This window comes from Sclerotinia sclerotiorum, genomic scaffold (assembly GCF_000146945.2).
Source record: "Sclerotinia sclerotiorum 1980 UF-70 scaffold_34 genomic scaffold, whole genome shotgun sequence".
NCBI lineage: Eukaryota > Fungi > Ascomycota > Leotiomycetes > Helotiales > Sclerotiniaceae > Sclerotinia > Sclerotinia sclerotiorum.
Window position 1 is genome coordinate 79,806 of NW_001820802.1, and position 14,750 is coordinate 94,555.

Here is a 14,750-nt window from a genome sequence, read left to right on the forward strand (position 1 = left end):
ATCAACAGGACTTGTTGATGTAAATAGTGGGGAGATATAAGGTCCGGCTGCAGCGAAAGTAATGTCCATCTCGAAATGACCAGTTAAATTTTGAAAATCGAGTTTAAGATCTAGGTCAAGTGCATCGACAACTATTTCTGTAGAGTTCGTCAAGACATGTAAAAGGTCTTCTAAGATGGAGTCATCCCTCTCGATTCCTGTGGTTGAAACGATCGCTTTGCTAGTCGTGAACGGGAGTAGCTTTGACAGATCATCCGATAGTTTCAGGTTTGCTCTTGGCTAAACTGAGAGACTCGACTAAGAAAGTTTTGTTTTGTGACGGATGAAGACCCACGACCTATGTCTGGGACATTAAGAAATTTGGTGGTAGATGGTGGACTAAAGAAAAGATCCGAGTTCTGATGTTTGACTCTCTCTTCTAAGAAGAGGCAACTTCAACATCAGCGTAGCGTATTTGAGGCTTCGAGTACTCGTCTTTTCTTCCATGTGCTTTGTCTAGGAGAACACTCGGCAATATATTCATGAATAGTTCCACCGTGTGTTTACTTATTGGGAGACTAGATCTGCTGAATAGAATCGTTCCGGCTCAGAGAATAGTGATCAAAGGAGAAATTGGTTGATGCAGTACAAGTTAAAATAGAGGAAACTACCGGATCATTCAACTAGACTCATATTAACTGAAACTCCCGAAGTTAAACCTATATATAAGCATGAAATGCATTTATTCGGAGGGGAAGGAAGAGTTAATAGTGTGGTGGCGAGGGTGAAGTCTATATTCTGGAAAAGGGGGCTTCTTAGCCCGAGTTTGGGTGCTCGCATGGATGAGGCGTTGTGGAATTTAGCCGCAGTACTCCTAGTCTTAGAGTATATTTTGGTATGATTTTAAGAAGTTAGTTGGCAAAGTAATGTCAGGAAAGTACGATCTAACCTTCACTTCACAGATTATTCATCATAACGCTAAGATGCTGCTCATTTGAATGTGCGTTACTTTACTGTTATAAAATTTGTACTTATTCTAACATCGTGATGCATCTCCCGCGACCGTCCTTGGATGTCGTCCGCGATTCACACGGTATTCACAAGCACGCCGTGCTGCGTGTCTGATATATGAAACCCGCCTCGCGGCGAGACCTAGCTACCATACAAAGACGAACGTTGCAGACTACGATGTGGACAAACAAAAACACGAAAGAGAAAAACGAGGTTGTTTTTACTAGCAAAGCCAAAGAAAGATGATTTTCCCTCCTTTTAAGAATATCTATGGTGATCCAAGGCCGAGGACCCATTGAGTAATCCAAGGCTCAATGTAAGGCTACCAGATCCCATCAAAGCCTTCACACTCATGAGCAATTGCAAATATAATATGTGATATTAACTTCCCCTTTCAAGTACCACTCAGCACTCAATCAAGAGAGCCAATCCTCCAAGGCATGACGTTGAAAAGGAAGTCGTCTCATGTGGCCGGAGTATCTATCATCCTCGAACCCCTTGATACGGCAGTTAATAGTAGGACCTGCTGTGAGTATGAAATGTTAGCTTCGCCTGATGATTGAGGGAGGAGATATTGAGAGTAGACGCTTCGCGGCAGGATTTTCGCTGGCTGTGCCCGATATTTCTGAGAGCATATCGTTGACCAACTGCACAGTATGACTCCGTATGTATCTCCTGAATTTCTTCTATTATTCCTTTCCGTAAATATGAGTCAATTAATAGCAGTAGTAGTTAAGTGGAGTGGATGTGATAATTAATAATGATGATTTTGAGTCATCAAACCCAACGCAAATCCCCCACTGTTGACTAGGCTAATCTAGCGTAACTCCTTCATCGCTCTCGCCAATTATTGTGACTCTAAAATTCCGGGGCTCCAGGGGCAGAGTGCCTAATGACGCTATAACTGCGAGCTGCACCGTGCTGAAGCACCTACAATAAATAATATATGGAACCCCAACAACGCCATAAGTATTAAGTCTCTCACCCGAACTGTCCTTAAAATTGAAAACAAAACTACAAAACTTATCAAACCACAGAACTTATTCTTCATGCCTAAAAAAAGATTTACATCACAGTATTCTAAACCTGCCAGTACAGTCCATCCATCACTCAATTCTAATGCTTCCGCTTTGGCATCAGCATCACAAAGTACGTCCCTCATATTGAACAAAGCCTAATTTACCCCGCCACCCTCCTACTGATCATTCACACTAATGTGCTAATTGTGCAACAGATAAAAATGTTCCATCCGTCAACGATTTAATAAACTCCGCCCGCAAGATTGGTATCTCTCCTACGGAACACCTCCGCGCCGCCTCTTCGCTCAGTCCCTCTTCTCATACCCTCCCTCCTCAAATCCGCCATCTCCTCTCCCATCCCGAAACACCTTCCCCCACTCCCCGCAGGCCCATTCACAGTCGGCGTTTCGATGCCAATGGGCGTCGCATTCCAGCAGGCCCTGCTCCACCCAGAAGTTGGCTTGAAGGAAGTAGGCATGCGCCTGCTGATGTGCGAAGGCGATTCCGCTTACAACAGAATGGAGAAGAGGGCCGATTATTCCAGAGAGCGGTGGATTGTTTTCCTGGTCTGAGTGATGGCATGAATGGCAATGGGCGAAACGGGGGAAGGAGCCTGCTAGAGATATGTTTAAGAGGATTGGCAAGGGACTGGGAGGAAATGAGTGCTTATGAGTCAAATAACTTGTCCATGTTGCCGGTAGGGTTGAGGATGGCGCTTTTAAGTTATATCGCAGTTTATGGGCCGGAGGAAGGGGTTGGATTTCAAGGGTTGAAGAGCCTACTTGTTTCGCCGTTAGAGGAAGAAAGCACAAGTGAAAGTACAGGTGCACAAGAAGGACGAATCGAGGAAGAGACGGAAAATTGGGAAGAAGAAGCTGATGGAAGGTCTGCTGGAGGGAACAATGATGATTTCTTTCGATTGGATCTTGGTGGATCAGTGGGAAGGTCGATTAGCTTGAAACAGCTGTCAACCCTTCTCGCAGCTACTCCTATAAATAAAGAGACAATACCTCGATCTCTACCAGCAATCCTTCCACACCTTACCCATCTATCACTCTCACATCCTCCACGATCTATTTCTTGGCCTCGTCTTCTCGCTATCACGCCCCATCTCAAAACCATTACTCACCTCTCTCTGGCTTACTGGCCCGCTCCCTCACTTACACCAAACTCAAACACTACTGTTTTTGAGTCTCCGATACTCGGAAGGAGAGATATTCAATATGGTGCTAGTAATATGTATTCACGGACTTTAGATGGAGATTTTTCGGAGTCCGCATTGGTATTGAAGAAAGTAGCGAGCGGAGTCTACGGACTTGAGTATTTAGATTTGGAAGGATGCATCGATTGGATACCAGCATTAGAGGATGTCAATGGGGTTGATTGGGGTAATCAGTGGAGAAGACTGAGCACTTTGATATTGAGGAGTGGGATGAGGGAAGATGATCTGGATTCCGAGGCGTCTGGTTTTGAAGGGTGGTCTGAAAAAGAGAAGCACGTTTATGGGAAGGCTATATCGGATGGGTTGCATGTCGAGCATTATATCAATAGGATGAGAAAAAGCAAAGGGTTGCAATGGATGAATATCATTGTCGATCCGGATCCTAAAGGGATTAGATCGAGGGTTCCTAAGGAGTCTTCAGAATCGATTGCTACAGGTGCTGCTACTATAAATTGGAATAACGAGTTAGCTACAGCAATCGCTAATAGTGCTTGGGAGTCCTAGGTTGATTACGCATCGCATGGCGTTTGGTTGATGAGCATTACGTTGGTATAAGCGGGATACATGGATAGTTAGATGATGGGATCTCTTGAACGTGGACTTGTATATAAGGTACAGCGAGTATAAGTTAATCAATGAAATGCTCATAGCGTATATTTTTATGCCAAAAATAGGAAATTGCAACACTGGGTGCCAAGTTCAGTATCGTAGCACGCCCTGCCCTCACATATCAAGGCTAAGAGATTGGGAGTTGTAAGAGACGATGAATCAGAGATGCTCAAATTTATAAATTGGGTTTATATATAGGTATTGAGCTTATAGGCAGGCACCTTGCCTTTTTTGATATTTTGAATTCATTCGGTATCTTCAATCCAGTGGCATCAACAGTTGATTCTCAGCACTCAGATACCTTAGGGATTAATATCTCTTCTATATGCTGCAACCGGAGTATAGACAGTCTCAATGTGAAAGTTATCTTGATGATTTCTCGGATTCGGTTCAGGAGGAATATATGGAGGGGGCCAGCTTAGCATCAGCATTTCTAATCTCAGCTTTTTTATGCAGGTAATTTTATGTACTTTTATATCTATCATATTCTAGTAGTTAAAGCTAGGTCTCTTCTTGCTCTCTTGTTTCGACTTCTGTTGCTAGATGTCTGATTCTTGAGGTTGACGTATTCATTGTAAAAATGATAGATGTGTGGTGAGATGGGATGAGGTGAGGTGAAAAGAGTTGAGAAGAGTAAAATGTAGAAAAGACATTAAAATCGACGGAGAATCTTAAGCTATGGAGACAATGAGTTCGGGTATCCTGGGTGTAAATTCACGTAGCCATGGAATCTTTATTGAGAATCGAAAATGAACGAGTGCTGATCTTGTAATTCAGTCATAATACAACGTTGTAGCCCATCTAGCTCTATACTTTGCAAGTTAAGGAAGCGCAGGGATCCAACACTGATCAAAAATAATTCATGCTCTTTTGCGATACATTTGTTCTTGAGTCTCTTTTCCCTGAGGGATGGTCATGTTTCTATTCTTACTCTCTTTCAATGCGTCATAGTCTTTCATGTGCTTCGATCCTCATTGCTCCATTCATTTTAATTGATATCAAATCCCTATCTAGAAGCCTGTCCCTCCATTTCTCCTTGCCTCATTTTCCCTCATCTCATTCCTAAATCCATATATAGAGCAGAAGCATCATAGCGGAAACGAATTAGCCAAAGATAAAAACTGATAGCGAAATTTCAAACTAGCAGTCAATCAGTGAACTAGCGACTAAAAGTCTTGCGCAACCAGTCGCGACTTCGCTTCTTTGGCAGCATGAATTAAGCATTAAGGGGGCGGGTCGGCTGTGCACAAGTGAATTAAGCTTCGAAAGGGAGCTAATCTCGAGATCTGTTGCTTAGACCAACATCGGTGTGGGGCCGAAGGATGCTAAAAAGGCGGAGCATATTCAAGAAAAAGCTGCCTGCCTAGAGAAATATATATGGATATACCTTGCAGAATGACATTGTTGAGATTTCGACAGCTTTACGTCAAAAAACGTCCCTTGTTTTTAGACCATTTCAAATGTTGCCCGCACGCAAATTTGCTACCGAAGATAGGTACCTAGTAGGTAGGTATACGTGATATCAAATCAAGCTTTGGACTTCGGATCACGCTTTCGGATTTATTGCCGAATTCTATTAGCGTACGGATGGGATTTGCTCAATGTGTGGACTGGGGTACTTAAGAATGGGGGATCTGCGTATGGTGGTAGTGTGGTGCGAGAACCTTATTTAGACATACATTTCACAGTTGATTGAGTGAAGCATGACATCAAATTTAATTCGGCTTCGAGATTTCCCGGTGTCGCTATCACTTGAGATGGGTGGGTCTGCTCGAGTCCCGAAAGCTTATGATTGATGACTGAGGTAGATAGTATTTAGATTAGCACCATCTCTTCAAGGCAGAACCGACATGGGAGACTGCAGAAACTAGTCTCGAAAATATTATGAGGTGAAGCATGTAGTTGGAGACAGACGGTGAAGAAATTCGAACACGTTCCTGATGTAACATAATTTGCTTCCCCTCTAGTTCTTCGTCATCAGTATCGCCAACCTCTCCCACCGCCATCTAATCTCTTTTTCCGTGCTTGTATAACATAAGATACATGCATTACGCCCCCAACATTCATTCGCGTTAGTTCCTATCCTTGTAGCTAACCCTCTAACCTAATCACATCATTTATCCACCCACCCACTCAGATCCACCTCCTCATTACCAACTATCCATGAGCATGTCCGCATCCTCATCTCAGTCCAACCCAACCAAAATGGAACTATACCAGCCTTGTGCAACCCCGGGATTGAGGGGATTGCAAATAGCGATTTAAAACACTCCATGCTAAAACTATCCCTGGAGAGTCCCACTTCAGCAGTGGAATGATGAGATAGGAAATTGCTTTGCTTTACTTTGCTTTGCCTCACTCATTTGAATATAGTTCTGACACGCACGCGCATACGGGCACGTATATCTGCATTAGGGTGATTTCTTTTCCAGGTTGCCATACTTGGGCCAGGTGCAGAAAAGAGCTGCAAGCTAGTTTGTCTTGTCTTGTTTTGCCTCGTTCGCTTGTTCATTTTTGTTTGCTTGCTTTGCCACGGTGATGCTATTGTTATGCCGACGCAGGCTGTGGGCTCAGTGGAGCACTAACGAGAGGATCCGAGATGTTGGGCTCGGGCTTCGCGCATGAAGCAAACATGTAGGCGCATGGAAATTTTTCTCTGTCTGTTATTGGGGAATGGTTCTTGGATCTGCTATGCACTGTTGTCAAGTATGATCAGGGAAGCATAGGGAAGTGGCGTGTGATTGTTTATCTTGATGTGCTGTATGGAATAGGCTATAGTATGGATGTTCGCCCAACGACTTAGACCTTGAACACTTCATGGTGCCGTGCCTTGCCCCTTGCCATTGCTTGAGATATGCATCATGTTGAGTCACCTAATACGTTTGCGCAAGCAGGAGATGTCTCCCTTAGTAATGGTAATTGTTAAAAGTGGAAGATGGGAAAATGGAATTGAAGATTGCAGTAAAGGTCCCAGAGAACACCCACCTGACACTCCTGACGCGAGTGATGATTCAGACCCCCACGCCAACTCCAACCGCAGCCATACCATCCAAGCCAATACCTTACACAGCGGCCACGCTAGACAAGCAGTATGGTAGATACCGCGAGATGGTGAGTGAGACCCATCTCACGAAAACGAAATCATCCTTAGCCTTCCTTGGCCTAACCCCCAGCTTCGATCTCCTCAATCCTCTTTATCATGTATCATGATCATTCTCGTATCCATTCATCTGAAGAAGAGGTCGAGTAACACGGAAATTGAATCATCTCCATTGTGTTCAATTCTTTTCAGACTCAGCCCAACACTAACCCTAACCATTGAAGTACGATTGTCAATCTGAAAGATCCTCGACTCATCTCAACGCCACCAATCATACCATTTCATCACGAAAATCTTTGACTCCTCTTACCATTTCCATTACCTATCTCTCCCCCATTGCGCTCAAAAGTCGCATCAGCACACCCATATTACAGAATTCTCTTCCACATTATCATCTAGCAAATCGGAAGGTAAAAGAAATGTCCCCATTTTCCAAGAAAATCAAGATTTCCTCCCCCTTTCTTTTTTTCCATTGAAAGATCCCTAGTACTTGTGACAGACGCAAGCAACGAAGCCGAATCTACACACCAACAAAACGGGAATTCAACCGAAAACCTCATGGAGCCGGACTCTCAGCCGATTCATGGCTTGATGGCGCCTAGTTCGAAACTTTTGTGTAGCCATTGGTCATGCGGCTGGATGCTGTGTAATGTTGGTGATTGATTCAGGAAAGATGAAGGGACAGGGTGAAATATTGGTGGAGATCTGTGCGTCGCCATCTTGCTGAAGAATGGCCATTGTTTGGTTATTGTGATAAGTGATGATTGGAGGGATACGAGGGGAAGTTGCTTGATAACTTGCTCTATGGATACTTCACCGTACTGCGCCTCGTATCTTGTGAATGGACATGCATGTACCTGCTATGTAGATAGTCATTACTGTCGACTTAAAAGCCTCAAACCTTATAAGGTAGACAGACTACTGACTGGCATCATCAATGTAAGGAGAAGCGGGAGAGATAGCGAGGACAAACCGAGACTCTGGACCCGAAACCGGAGACTCGGATTAATGTAGATGTCAAAGAAACGGTCTCACATTCCGGGGTTTAAGGTTAGAAACCGAAAAGAGGCGCAAGTATTGTTCGGGAATCCTGTTGTCGCTGCGGGTAGCGGCGGGGATGAACAAATCTAGCACTTGGTGTTCGTGAGATTAGATTAGAGATCATCATGAACATGGTCATATTGATCCTGATCCTGATTTGATATAGTTATTGAGGCTTTTTGATACAGATGATGTACATATCGTGATAGGAAGCCGGATGATGAAGAAAAAGGTTTCGGGACGGAAAGATGATGATGGGTAATTATTGCTTGGAAGCGAGAGATGAAACAGAACAAGAGAAGAATGACAAAAACTGAACTAGGAGAAAAAGAAAGTTGCTCTGAGAGAAAAAGTGGAGATGATTGGATGAATATCAATACTCTTTTCGGTACAAGTCCACCTTAATAAACGTTGAATAGGAAAGGCCTAAGCGTACAAGATACAAGAATGTTTGCTGGGATTTTTCCATGCACATGTGAGGTTATTGAAGGACAATCAGCCCAGATGGGAAATAGAGTTAGGTTTTGTGATGAAGGGGCGAATCATCAATTAGACGATATCAATGAGCTCGTACGAACTAAGCCCACATATTGATTGATTGACCTTGCCAGATCCTGGGGATTGTAAGTCTTAGTTATTTAGTAATTTTGGATTACTTTTCAAAATGTTTTAATCAGTGACTAAATAATCATAATAATCATATGAATATTTGCATCGCTTTTTTCATTCACCATCATTTTAATTGGCTTCAGTATATTGTTGTCCCGTCTTTCACAGATTGGCCCCGCATAGTCCCAACCATTAGAAATTCTAGCACGGAATGCACCATGTGGACAAGGATGAGGGGGAACAGAAGTCCCCAAGGATCGGGATTTTTGAAGTAGTCTTACAAAAGGAAAATAAAAATAATGCCCTGTATTATATACTATATCTAGATATTAAATATTAAAGATTAGATATTATAAATATCAGATAATAGATATTAGATATTAGATTCTAATTTGATTTTATCTGACGATCATTTAGTTTGATTTCATTTAGCTGGCTTCTTCATGATACTCTTCGTACATAGTGCCGTATCCATACTCAAATCGGCCCAAAGCATACCATAACATAAGAGGCACGATTCGCAATCCCAGACCTGCAGCAGATCTTATATCAATAGGAAACTGGTATTTCTGCTGGCCTAGTTATTATCCCTGATCAGTGACCTTCCGGATGCACCCTATTGCTTCCCTCGCTAAAGCAGACATTTCCCGATATTGATGCATTGCTTGTTGATATTCCTTGTAGAGAGCAATAAAACATCCCCCTTAAGCTAATCATCATAAGGATAAAGCTACAATGACCTTGTCGCACTTCCCAATCCAATCTTGACTACGGTACCCTTCCTCGTCGACGTTATATTGAGAGGCAAGCCATAAGGTTCCCACTATTCCTCCCTTATCTACTTGTCTCTAGGCCCTAAGAGCAGAAGCCGAAACCTATGCCAATCAACGGCACATCTAAATCATCATGTACAACCGTTGGTCGATTTCCAATCAAATTGAAGCCAAAGGGAGAGGCATAAGAACTTTTTGTTGAGAAACGTATAAGTTGCATCTTGCAGATGTAAATGCCTTTCTTAATTGGCTATCTTCCACAAATGGATGTGCTACCTGGGGTGTTTATGTCTCGAGCGGGAGCGATTTATCACATGGCACAGAGATCGCATACCACCACACAAATTGGACACGACAGTGCCGCTGTGGTGAAACGTACAATACGATTATGAAGAATTTCTTGGGATGGGGGATGAAGGATAGTGATAGAATTACCTTTGGGATTCTTCAAGAGAAGCTGGAAACCTCAAGATAGAACCAATTGAAAGAAAACTTATCAAATAAGGCCTAGCGACTTTACAATTTTTTGGTCCCGGGGGTCTTTACCCTATATTGCAATAAGCATACCATAAACCGTTGAGAGAAACAATAAAACCCGGCCCGAGCCAACAACTTACTTTCGATGGTATGCAGCAGCAATACAAAACCTTTAATCAAGACTGGGGTTCGCGAATCATTCTATCATTTATCACTTGCTCTGGCTTTGCCCATTTCCTCAACGAGTCCAATAACCAATAGTAAGCAGTGCTGTTGACCCTGCCTTGATTTTCCACTCAAGAGTAAAAAGGTCGAGAAGGTAGTGGAGATCGATAACTCTGCTGGTAATCTAGAATTCCTCAAAAATCTATTTGGACTCGAAACAACCTGGGTTGGAACTTGGTTGTATGCAAGAGATAAAAATGAAATTGGTATAATACTGATCCAAGTATAGAATGAATGAATTGGTAGGAGCGAAGTGTTTGTTTGTAATCTTAAGTGCATTTGGCTGGAAAGATGGAAATGCAATCTTTGGGTCCATGTGCACTTTAACAAGTCAAAAGGGGAGAAGAAGGGAGGGGTGGAATGAGTACGAAATTCACGTGCTTGGAGTGGAGGCGTCTTGTGTTCCGGGTTCGTGCATCGACCATCCTCCTTCATGCAGATTTTATATGTGCGTGACTTACCTTTCTGTATGTAGGCTTAGCCGCATGTGAGAGGGCGAATCGATGTGTGAACTGTTGGTAGGGCTTATCCGTAATAATCTCTGGAATACGAGGAATCCCATTCGTGAAGAAATGAAAAGTTATGGCGGATGTTTTAACCCTTGAAGGGCAATGTAATGGTGGTTCCTTTGGTTGTTCTCGGCCTTCTGTTTGCTGTTTTCTGGCGCCTTACTCCTTGGTACAGCAATAGACCCAGAAACCAACGTCGGAAAGAAGATGCATCTGATATGACCTCCTAAGCCCTAACTAAAGTATTTTTTGGCATATAAAGCACCCTAGCAAGTATGTCTTTAATCCTAGAGGTGAATTTTTAAGGTACCCAGGTTTTGATAGTAACAAGCATGTAAGATTTAAGATGAGTACTCATTGATTTTGAGATCGAAGATGACAAACAGACGCCATGGGGATTCCCCGTCATGGCTCGGGCTAAGAGTTTAGCACTCTTGTTAAAGGAGTTATGGAGTCGTATGCATGCGGAAAGATAGTTGCCGGCATATTGCATTTCATCAGGACTTAGTGGAGCTCCTTCCGGGGCAGGAAGTTTTACGAGACCATGATCTACTTCAACAAAACAACGTAATTTCGACATCCTACATTATCCTCACTAAGGAGGATCGAGTTAGGAGGGCAAATGAACGAAAGGGTCCATATACACATTAGCGTCAACTTGATTTCCAGCTAAGAGATGTCAAAAATGTCAAACATGGCGCGGCCTAGTGAAGCAGCTGATATGTCTACCTATGAATGAAAGCCGTGGTATGCCCCACGCCTGAACCATTTGACTCGGTCAGTAAGGTTTAAAGAGGACGATAATAGAAGGCGTGGGTTTATTGTTGATACCTGGAAACTAGGCAATCTATCGAATTGTATCTTAATGTCCCTGAAGTACACTAACGACAAGCCCCTGCCATCTGATGAAGGATTCCCACTGACTCCTATTGACTCCTTTCTGATATCAACGATAACTCTGAGGGGCTGAGACAATAGACTCGGAAAGGCTTCAAATAGTGCCATGTCACCACGGAGAGAAGGCCCTTTTCGTTTCCTTTGGATTTAGGTTAATAGGGAAGTGAGTTGGGTCCGGTAAGTTACCTCCTTAAGTAAGTGTCGGTAGTTGAATGCACCATCTCATTTTTTAGGGTCCTGAAAATTTGCGAAAAGTGTGCTGTAATGTGAATCGGACTGAATGAACCCTGAACCTTGAACCTTGGCTTTGACCTTTGGCCTTGGACTTTGGACTTTGGGGTAGATCCGCAAACTTATCCTAATAGTGGACTTCCCCTCATACGCTAATCGATTCTAAACTAGTAAAAAAATCGCGCAAGAAATTTTCTAAATTTGGTAGCAGGCAACTTCATTCATGATATTGAGTTCAAAAATCTTTAAACCGTCAAATCTGTGCATCTACAGGAAAAACGAGAAGAAATTTCGAATATCCTGCAGCCTTCGAAACAAGCCTAACTCTGAACTTGTTAATATTGCAGTGCCACATTGAAAAAAAAAAAAGGTCTCTTCCGTAAAACCCTGCAAAGAGAACCAAAGAGTTTTTATTGGTTGAGGGCTGCATCTTCCTTCCCATTTACCAACCAGTGAGATATGTTGGAGTTGTTATGGATGATGCATTTCGAGGATCAAAGCTGGTAAATTCTCTGGCATGCCGCATCCCCTATTGGCCAATGATTGCTCTCGCTTCCATATGCACATCAGAACTAGCTACCTCAGCTACCTTGCTACAGGCCTTGCTTGTTGATACTCATTTTAAGTTGGCTTGAGGTTACTAAGTAAATCTTTCCCCGTGCGCCGCTGATGATTTGCAGAAAAAAGAAATCTTGTGAGGCTCTCGAAGATGCTTCGGGCGACCCTAATTTGGCAGTACCTGATATGATAGCTCAGATTTGGTAGATCATCCACAGACATGCTCCACCAAATCTAGATAGAGTTTCAACAATTAGATACTGTGTTCCTGCATCGAAGAACCCTCAGTTCAAGGGCAAGTTTGTTTAATGCGGAGAAAACTCGTCACAGCTTGTTGCTTTAACTTTGAGCTCTATATATTTTTAGTGGCTCTCATCTAGGCCCCAAACCCTATCGGCAACGATCTTGAGTTAAGTCTTGAGTTACTTGTCAGTAAAGCTTGAGAGGAGCTAATATGCTCGAGTCCTTCTTATCAAAGTCTTAGTCGATTTCCCAAAACCATCATCATTGTGCTCTTGATCCTGTGCAACGTTCCTGTTGCCTCGGAAGCTTTATTGATTCAAGCTCTGTACGAGTATCTTGTCGGTACCTCCGACTTTGGTAACATTAAATCCAGTTCTAGGAGGTTGGAACTCTCTATAGCAATAGATCAAGCCGACCTGCTCGAAAGAGAAAGAGCTGATACGTACTAAAGAGATAGACGTATTGACTAACCCACGTGCTGATGATCAACGAATATCTCTGAGACTTTTCAACCAAACTTGACGGCGTTAGTATCAAAAATTTGAGTATCATATATCTCAGCATCTCTCCTCGTTGAAAGTCTGCAACCTGCAACCTGCAATATACCCATACATATCAATATCATTAATCTGCAAGATCCTGCCCCTTCAACATCATCTCGCGTCAATATAAAATTACGTTACCAGAAAACGTTTCAAGTCATCATCAAGGATATCGACTTCCATCCATACACACATCATTACTCTACATATCAAATTTGCTCTGGCGGCAAGCCCAAGGGGCCATATATTGCTAATTAAGCTTGGAATTCTGGGTCAAGAACACCGCCGCTCTTCATTCATACGTTCAAGCTCAACGAATCGAAGGTCTACTCGTCCCGTCAGTACATGAATCTCTTGTCATTGTTGTTGTCATTGATTTATCACAATCATCCTCCTTGAGCATTAACCGGTGCATTGGATCAGCCGTGCATTTCAGACCCCAGCCACGTTATACCCTTTTGGTGGAGGAGCATAATATCTAGTTCTCATCCACAAATCATTTTCACCATCCCGAAATCGTCCTTCCTGCATTGAGTCGAGCGCGTTATCCTTGTTCATTTGATCGGAAGTCCATCTAAGAAATGCTTTGTAGGCTAACTGCATCATAACCAACAGTTTTCGTACATTAGTTCTCAAGAAATTTCTGCAATTTTCCGCAGTCTTATTGTTTCAATTGAACTCGATCGGATTAATCCCCGAAGCAAAGGTCGAAACAAAAGAAGCGGATTTCCGGGAGAGAAGGTGGAAAAATTTTCAATTCCAATTATATTTTTTTTCAAATTGCTCCGTTGAAGTTCTTTGAAGTACATACGATCTACCTCGTTAAGACATTCGAAACCCATACACGCGCACGCATACCCACTATCCCCAACAGATCTTCACCTGCATACTTTACGGTACTTCCATACAACCTACCGTACTGTACCTACCTCAATCAAGCTATCATCAATCTGGAACCTTTTCATAATCGGCGTAGTCTTGCCTACACGCGGGTTGCCCTACTCCAGGACCGCTTTTACTCTATTTTATCTGGACTTGGCCTCCAAATAAAGAGGATCAACAAGCATTCGTTCTAGGATCTCGATTATCCATTTTCACATCCATATACATCCAGCCTACCAAGGACGCACTAAACCGTCACTGTCAGCATCGGAAGCCAGTTCCAGTTTCCACGAGACGCCAACTACCACCCCCGAAAAGTCAGGTAGCAACATTAAACAATCAAAGTTCGGAGCTACCCATACCGTTGCGCTTCCCCGACAAGGCAAAAACCCAGAAGGGCGAAAAAGGTTGGCCGAAAAGAGCAAGCAATTAAGCAAACAAAACGGGCGATACGGCGCAGCGCAGTGCAGCTCAGGACAATAACGCCTGGACTAGCAAGTTTTCCTCGAAAGTCATTGGGAAATAGAAACCAATCAAATAAGGAAAAATAGAAAATCAATCAAGAGCAGCTTTCCTTGGTTGCGAGGCTGTAGATTTTATTTGAGAAGGCTTCACACCATCTTTTTTTTTCTCGATCATCACACGCCGCTTTCTAATATCCCCTGCTCGTAAGCATTCGAAACAATAAGCCGGGTACGGGTAAGAATTAAGCAAGAAAAATTCAACATCTCCTTACCGGACGTTGAGAAGTACGGACGGCACTGCGAGGGTATTCCTGGCGATTTCGTGCATATTACCACCTTCATTGCAGCCGTCAAGACTC

At 43.0% G+C, this 14,750-nt stretch overlaps 5 protein-coding genes across 5 annotated transcripts; 3 read left to right on the forward strand and 2 right to left on the reverse strand.

The window, feature by feature from the left end:
* Positions 1-905: 905 nt before the first annotated feature.
* Positions 906-3,766, forward strand: SS1G_14478 (hypothetical protein; the record flags this gene model as incomplete). The annotated part of the gene is made up of 5 exons (XM_001584531.1): positions 906-916; positions 1,400-1,518; positions 2,089-2,139; positions 2,225-3,695; positions 3,736-3,766. 5 exons carry the CDS (start codon positions 906-908, stop codon positions 3,764-3,766), a joined length of 1,683 nt encoding a protein of 560 aa, XP_001584581.1.
* Positions 3,767-6,199: 2,433 nt separating this feature from the next.
* Positions 6,200-6,352, reverse strand: SS1G_14479 (predicted protein; the record flags this gene model as incomplete). The annotated part of the gene is made up of 1 exon (XM_001584532.1): positions 6,200-6,352. The coding sequence occupies one exon, from the start codon at positions 6,350-6,352 to the stop codon at positions 6,200-6,202; it is 153 nt and encodes a 50-aa protein (XP_001584582.1).
* A 431-nt stretch (positions 6,353-6,783) lies between these two features.
* Positions 6,784-7,954, forward strand: SS1G_14480 (predicted protein; the record flags this gene model as incomplete). The annotated part of the gene is made up of 3 exons (XM_001584533.1): positions 6,784-6,955; positions 7,428-7,586; positions 7,809-7,954. The coding sequence occupies 3 exons, from the start codon at positions 6,784-6,786 to the stop codon at positions 7,952-7,954; spliced, it is 477 nt and encodes a 158-aa protein (XP_001584583.1).
* A 1,672-nt stretch (positions 7,955-9,626) lies between these two features.
* Positions 9,627-10,556, forward strand: SS1G_14481 (predicted protein; the record flags this gene model as incomplete). Its single annotated transcript, XM_001584534.1, has 4 exons — positions 9,627-9,731; positions 10,142-10,245; positions 10,295-10,429; positions 10,547-10,556. 4 exons carry the CDS (start codon positions 9,627-9,629, stop codon positions 10,554-10,556), a joined length of 354 nt encoding a protein of 117 aa, XP_001584584.1.
* A 2,921-nt stretch (positions 10,557-13,477) lies between these two features.
* SS1G_14482 (predicted protein) lies at positions 13,478-13,648 on the reverse strand (the record flags this gene model as incomplete). Its single annotated transcript, XM_001584535.1, has 1 exon — positions 13,478-13,648. One exon carries the CDS (start codon positions 13,646-13,648, stop codon positions 13,478-13,480), a length of 171 nt encoding a protein of 56 aa, XP_001584585.1.
* Positions 13,649-14,750: the final 1,102 nt, after the last annotated feature.